Source organism: Phaethon lepturus, unplaced genomic scaffold, assembly GCF_000687285.1.
Source record: "Phaethon lepturus isolate BGI_N335 unplaced genomic scaffold, ASM68728v1 scaffold36832, whole genome shotgun sequence".
Taxonomy (NCBI): domain Eukaryota; kingdom Metazoa; phylum Chordata; class Aves; order Phaethontiformes; family Phaethontidae; genus Phaethon; species Phaethon lepturus.
In genome coordinates this window covers 921-8,652 of record NW_010521956.1, presented here as the reverse complement: position 1 = coordinate 8,652, position 7,732 = coordinate 921, and the positions used below count along the sequence as shown (strand labels likewise).

The window sequence follows — 7,732 nt, the reverse complement described above, 5'->3', positions numbered from 1 at the left end:
TGTTCCCTTGGACTAGAGAAAAAAGTTGGGGTCAGAGAAGGGGATGCAGCCCACAAGGTGGTTCATGCTATTCAACCCTCACCAAGCAGCAGATCTGGAGCCACAGAGCCCACTCCCTGGTGTCACTTTACACGACTGTACTTCTAGCTTCCAAGCAACTTCCTTCCCATGGTCCTGGCCCACAAACACTGTTTTGAGCATGCCTGCCAGCAAGACTAGCCAGCATCAGAAGCAGGATGCCAACAAGGACAGATTCCCACTGACTCCCATGACCCAAAGCTCAGGGCTTAACCATCAAAGCAAGACCATGAATCTCAAGCCCGGTGCTAAATGTATCCAGGTCTCACTGGTATCCACATGGCTGGGGCTTCGCATCAAGACTTGACCCTATGCAGGAGGTGTAGCTTTGTCCCAGCTTCTGTTCAGCTCTTAGCAAGTCCCATAGATTATTTCCTACACATTTGGGAGGGACTTTCATGGGCAGTGGTTGGGACGAGGGAAAATAAGAGAAGAGTACAAAGATGGATGGGTATGTCATTCTCACTGTCATTTGCGAGCAAAAGGGCTCTGTTCACTACTGCATCCAAGGACTCCCACAGCAGAAGGCTGGAGTGATGAGATGGTTCCAAGTGCAGCAGGCTCTGGAGGATGGACAGCAGCTGGATGGAGACTGGAGAGCGGCTCACCTGGAAGACAGGGCAGCTTTCCATCACAGCAAGGCTGGTTCCAAGCAAAGTGTATTAACTTTGCCAGTGCATAACTTTGCACCCCACGTGAGGGTCTACTTACTTTATTGAAGAGAGATGAAAAGACCTCATGATGATCGTTCATGTTTATCCCATCACATATCTTTAATAACTCCTCATCGTCTTCTATCTTGAACTCCTCAAATGTATCACACTGGATAAGCAGATCCTCCTCCTCTATGTCTCTGCAATATTACAGCATTCATTTTCACTGGAGAGCTCTTCACTGATTTTCAGATGATTGTTTTAGTTTAAATGGCTTTTATCTCTGCCTCTCAGACTCAGCCAGTTGGTGTTGAAAGTACCCAACTCTACCTTATTTATAAAAGATTAAATGCCATCAGTGCATCCTTTCTTAAACTGAATGTACCTCTTTCTACAGTCAACACATACAAATGAATGGGACTTTTCATGGCATAACCTGGCACAGTGTATGCTTTGTATGGACTTCTCCTTGGAGCTGTAACAAGAGAGTGGCAATTCCACCATTTTTTAAAAAAGTCAAGACAAACTGAAAATAATCCAGTGATGTTTCTGTTTGAAAAACTTCCTTCTCTGTTACTCCAAACAGGATTAAAAAACCCCCAAACACTCTAAAGCCAACTTTTTCAGCACTCTTGAGAACACTCCGTGCAGTAACTCTACCCTTTCTAGTTGGCACTATTGAAAGATCTTCTCTTCCCTAATTTTTATGGGGTTGGATGGAGCAATTCCAGTTACACGGATAACTCCAACTCACATATAATGCATTCTAGAATTTATCATGGGCATTTCTGACAGAACATAATTTTAAAATTAAGAAACTGTGAAGACAGATATGTCCAGACAAGCATTAGTAAATTGTTTTAGCTGGATGCTTCTGGGACCAACACCAGCAGTGAAGGGGTTTTGAATACAGCAAGCTGCTCAGTAAGCCTACAGCATTACTTCAGGTTCAGTCTGAAATGAAACCTCAATGAAGACGTCACTGAGCCTTGCTCCTTCTGCCCCGTGACACTGTGGTTGGCAAAGGCATCTTAATACTAGCCTAATGTCTACGGTTCCCATGTAATGGGTGCATACAAGCGTGATCCACTCCACCCAAGTACACTTCACACAACTGAAAGCTCATAAGTGTTAAGTTTCCACAGGTATGTTACTGTGAATCTCATTTATAAAATAAAATGTAAACAGTGATCTTTACCTTAGCTTGTCTAAAATATCCAACAGCTGAAGCCCTGGAAGAAAAAAAAATAGATATATTGGCATTATGATCTACTTGGTACTGATCTATTATGAGTTTTATATAACATTACGCTCATAAACACTTTTTGCAGAGAGAAGTGAAAATATGTTCAGATGGATCTGTCAAAGTGGGTAGGGTCATCTGGTAAATGAAGAGACCCACATATCTGCAGCTGTGTGAACCACTGCAGCATCCCTCTGGAGTTACTGAGGGATACAGGTGCTTGTGGGGCACGAGTCACCTCATTCCAACTTAGACATCTAAAATCAGTCAGATGAACGGTGTGGTCAAATGTCCCCACAGAGAGAAATGGAGCCCAGGCTCACCATGCATGTGTGCATTACGTGAGGTGAATCCTAACAACGGTACCTATGATCCTGGTATTCAAGAAGTTGGAAAGTATTTCTGAATCACAGGGCAGCTTCTGTAGCTCAACTGGGTAGACACAGGACAAAGAAACCTTATCTACTCTTATGAGGAATTGCAACATATGGAAATGTGGCTACATAAGATGGTTGGTTATAGAAATGTGTTGAAGAAGCTCAAGTGATACAGTGCTGCTGGGATTCCAGAAAAGATCAAAGCTATGGGAAAGCAGCAAAGTTTCTAAAATCTGGTTACAGAACGGTTGTTGAAGAGAATAGAGACCAAAAGACAATTAAAGAAACCTGGAGTCTGCCTTTAATATTTGCAGCTTTTCTCCTCTTTAGTCACCTTATGGATACATCTGAAAATAAAACTACTTGGCAACCGATTTTCTCTGGAGAAAGTTAGGTGCAACAAACATCCTTACCTATGAACTCATTTCGGATTTGTGCCCTTGTTCTTAGCTCTTCTTTCCCCAGTATGATGGCGTTGATAGCACTCAGCAGTGTCACCATGTACGGCACGTTATCGGTGTTGGAGAGCTCATTCATTATGACGCTGAATCGATACTGCTGGTTCTTCACACTCTGTTAGTAACACAAGTGATATTTCTTTCAGACAGTTCAGAAACATCTACCGCTTTGGTGCAGGCTCTCAGCCAGAATTAGCAACTTAAAACCTCTCAGTTTATCCCACTGTGCACAAGACAGGAAGATACAGGTAAAAGCAGCCCTCCTCCATCATGGAGCGGGGTCTGGTCAGCAGAGAAAGTCAGTGAAACTCCTCTTGGATCCCTTTATGCTTTCTGATAACTTATGCACCTACCTGGGCTTGTGGCCAGTAAAACCCATGGATGTGGCATGATCTATTTTGCTCATCTGGTAGTGCTTTTCCTGCCAAAAAGGACCATGTGGTTGGCAGTCACCTGTCCAGACAAGTCACAGACCAGCAGCATGGACTTCTACTGACCAGGCCAAATTTCCTACAGTTTTCACCTTATAAATCCCTGCCTCTCTTACCAAAATGATGCAAAATGACACAAAATGACCTTAATTCCCAGCCCTTTTCTGTGGTACGTGCATCTACCTGCATGGATCAGAGCAGAGCAGAGCCGTACCTCCTGCTGCAGCCCAACACTTGCCTTGTAATGGTCCAGGGCATCCAAAGCCAAAGCGTGGCCATCTGATGAGTAAATGCACAGTGCCGCCAGCAGCTCAAATACTTGCTTTTTGACCATGACATTAGTTGTGTCAAGTGCTGGAGGAAAACCAAACCAAAACAAAAAAGAATTTATAATAACATTAATGTTCTGAATCTCAGTGTCTTCCGCTACATGGCTTATGACCAGTGGTAGAAAAAAGATTGAAAGAGTGGATCCGGTATGTAGAAGATGGGAAGAAAAATATCTCAGTTTATAGATATTCCATCCTGTCCTGGTTTCAGCACTATCTGGTAGTAACTTCTAGTGGGAACAGTAAATGCTAGTTCAGGTACCCTACTGGCATTTTGGTGCCGCTTGTAGGGGCTCATTTCTTCCATGCACTGCAACAGCAGCCAAGATCTCAGCACTTGCAATCACACATTTTATTTCCCTTTTTCACATATGGGTATTTTCTAGAACACCAGATGAACCATTTTCCTCAATGAATGAGTCTTATTTTTAGTGCAGAAACACCCAATATGCATATCAAGTAGGCCAATTGTTCTAAACAGTTCCCATGTATTCCTTTTTTTCCACTATTCTTTCCCTGTGAGCCCTGGGAATTGGGAGGAGTGGATTAGGCTGTCTTATTTTTCCTTTATTAGTGCACAAAGAAACTCGACTGCTGCAAAGGCCATGGTACCCCCCTGTTTTTCACAGCACAAAAATGCCAGCTCTGTACTTCACACTGGTTAAGAAAATACAGGGTGGAGAGGAAGGAAGAGGACTTCAAAACTGAAGGGGGGGGGCAAGCTACCTTTCAGACTAAATGCATTTTAAAGAGCTATTACTAAGGGTTTCTGGGCACAGCTGCAATCTCAGCTCTGTGAAGCAGCACAGAAGTTATTCCTCCCATCATTAGGTCCTAGGAGACACCCTGACAAGTTTCATACCTAACAACAAGTGAATGGCAGGAGAAAGTGAGTGGTATTACCTACTGTCTACTAGAAGGAACAGACTGAGCTGCGCAAAGAATGGGCTCTCTTGAGTCTAAATCATGCCACCTTCCCTCCTTTTTACATGGTACAAGTCTCCAAGCCCTTTCAATTCCTCTCCCTCTGCCCTTGGGGCTCACAAAGACTAAATAAGCAGATGTCTGCTGACAGCTGAAGGGTTGAGGACTTCTCATGCCTGCGTACAGCTAAGGCTGGGTTTATTCCTGGCTTCTCAGTAAACTCTGAAGTTATTTGTGTGGAAATAGCATTGGGTGGCAAAGGCAATGTGATTTCAAAGCAGTATTATTTTAAAGAAGAAAACCATCTCACTAATCAGTTGTGACCAACAATTTGCAAGAAGACTGGTGCAGGGCAGGAGGATAACCAAGAGGAAAGTCCCCTCCCCATGCCATGTGTGATGAATGAAGCAGGAAGATGTCTTCTCACCTTGGAAGAGTTTTCTGACGTAGCCCTCGTTACTCACAATGTATTCGATGCCTTTGTGGGAGTTCATGACCGCTCGCACACAGTTAATGCAGGTGAGCTGAAGCAAGGCATCAGAAATCCTGGCCACTCCTCGCCCGGACAGCCTGTCCAGGGCCTCCAGGAGGAGGTCCAGCCCGCACAGCTCCAGGAACTGGACCATCCAGGCATCGTCACTGTTCTCCAACCGCTTCTTCAGACCGGAGTAGTTCACCACTGACGGCATTTGCAGGAGACGGATGCACAGCTCCGGCTCTGCATTTTCCAGGTTGGCCTCCGACTGGTCGGTCTCCTGGGGTCCGAGTTTCTCCTTCAGGGCAGCCCACTTCTTGTGGGCACCTTCCTTTTTGATTGACATCGTGAACAGTTTGTCCTGAAAGAAAAAGAAAAGACAAAGTGAGAAGTTTGTCTGGACTGACCAGCAACCCTCCGGCAGCCCCGGTTTTTCTCCTAAGGGATGTAAAGCTCAACTGCAGCAGGTCCCCAGCTCTCCAGCACACACTGGAACCGGTCCTCTGCTGAAGAAACTCGATATATACCCTCCTTAACTACACATATTACATTCTGACTCTGAAAAACTCTGTAGAGAGACTCTTAGCACATCTAAGCCAGCTAATACAGCTTTAAAAGTAGCCAATTTACACCAGTCAATAGCCACTAACTATCTTCATGTAGCGAAGGGAAAAGGTTGGAAGTGGCATTTATCAGTTCTGAACTCCTTATGCCCATTAAACCACTTTCAAATCTCACTGTGCTGGAGAGGCTGTGCAGCTTCTAAGCACTTGTGATGGGATGGAGAAGTAATTTTGAGCATATCCTGCACATAAGAGCATCCGATTACCCTGTTATTTTTTGCTTTTGTTTCTTTTGACTGATGCAGAGGTTACTTTTATAGCACTCACTTAATCTCTTCCTGTCTGCTGTAATAGCAAGCGTGTTTGCAAAACGGGGTGCTTGCGCGTGATAATGTGAAAGCCCCACAGGTTGCAAGTGAAGGGACGGCAGCAGGAGGCTATGAAAACAGCAGTGCGCCTTTTCGGAGATGGGGAGTGTCTCTTCATCCGTCTCCCTGGACGACATGGCCTGTCTCAGCCACGCTATTAGCAGCAAGGAGGGTGAGGAGTTGATTCAGCACGGAGAAATAGCAAAGCCAAGTCTACTTAAATCTTGGTGCCAAATTTGATGTTTTTAGGCAGGATTATTATTTTTCAGACCCACAGTGATTAAGTTATACAATGCAAGTCCTTTTCAAAGCTGAATGCAATCGATTTAAAGCTGAATTGCTCCCAGAGAGAACAGTTTGTCCCACAAAAGGGGGATAAACCCGAGGACCAAAAGCCAGCCACTAACGCTACCTTCCCTCCCTGCCACGCCACCAGGACCTCTGCTTCCCTGGGTACAGGGCTCAAAATAATCTGGGAGATAGCTGAATCCCAAAATACTGCACTTGGGGGATTGAAGGGCTTATAGGAGACTCTTGCTCTCCCTTACCAGCTCCAGTACAAGGGTTTCTAGCCCTGCAGCATGTAGGGAAAAGGCTTGAAAGTCTAAACTGAGAAATCTCTGAAACGTTTTATTTGCCAGAAAGCCAGGATAAAGGATGGACCATTTACAACAGTTGGAAATAATCTCATTATTTTAAAGCCTGCCTTGTACTTTTTCCTGGGGACTGCACTGTTGACAAAGGTCCTGGCTGCTTTGCTGCAGCAGAGCCGCATGGCTTCTGCTTTACCCAAAAGTCTCGTTTTGGCAGTCACACCTCGGCAAATATACAGCCAAAAAGTTTGCTCATTAATCTGTGGTAGGCATGATATTATGGGCCTAAACATGCCTCTCAGAAAGATGCAAACTGCAATGGTATGGGATACTCGGGAGAGCTCGAACAGTTCCCCTGGGAAGAGGTGGTGGTGGGACTCTCTGGCAGGGGCACTCAGCTCACAGCATCAAAGGCTGTGTTGAGTAAGGGTCGAGAGGTGGTGGAGTTAGCGGGGTACGGTCACAGAAAATCCTTTTAGAGAGCTCTGGAGAAACCCTCTTGAAGAGTTTCCCTTTGCTTCAGTGGGGAGAGACCTGGCCAAGCGTCCAGTTGTTTGCTGCTCTGTTACCTGAAAAAATGATGGTCATGATCAAAAAACATGAAGCTGAGAATACACTATCTCAGAACACACCGTTCAGCTGAAAAGTAATAAAAAGAACCAACTTAAAAACAAAACAAAACAAAACAAAACAACAAAGCCTCCTGCCAAAGTACAGGCTTGAGTTTCTAAGATTTGGCATCACTGCCTGCAGCCCAGAGCCCTTACTCACTCTTGGTAAAATTCTCACTGGCGTTAGTCACCCCAGCCGCTCCTCTGTACCCAAGCCCAGGAATCTGGGTTAGGCTCAATGCAAAGGAGAAGAGAAATCCTCCATCCCGGGAGGGAGAGAAGCGAAAGCGTCCTGCCGCAGGGTCACAGCCCCGGCACGGGGGCAGCGTCCTGCACCCCTCGCTCCAGTGAGTTTACAGTCACGGGGCTGGAGACGCGCTCCTCCGGAGCTGCAGTCAAATCCTGCCCCGTGCTGTGCGTGGGGCCCAGCAGTCCTCCTCCAGTGCCTGGGGTCAAGGCCAGGCCTTCCCCGTGGGGCAGTGCTGAGGACCATCCGACCAGGGTGCAACACGGCTCATCCTGCCCAGCCTCCTTCTTTGGTGGCTTCCCCAAAGGCCCAAGATCCCTCATCCTCCTGCCTGGGAGGAGGGATCGACTGTCCTGGATTTTTTGCTTCTGCACAGGGGATG

General features: G+C 45.9%; 1 protein-coding gene across 1 annotated transcript; it reads right to left on the bottom strand.

Moving 5' to 3' along the window:
- Window positions 1–1,925: 1,925 nt before the first annotated feature.
- On the bottom strand, window positions 1,926–5,314 carry LOC104616620 (inverted formin-2-like). The gene is made up of 4 exons (XM_010281681.1): window positions 4,921–5,314; window positions 3,479–3,594; window positions 2,765–2,924; window positions 1,926–1,963 (listed from the first exon to the last, which is right to left on the bottom strand). Exons 1-4 carry the CDS (start codon window positions 5,312–5,314, stop codon window positions 1,926–1,928), a joined length of 708 nt encoding a protein of 235 aa, XP_010279983.1.
- Window positions 5,315–7,732: the final 2,418 nt, after the last annotated feature.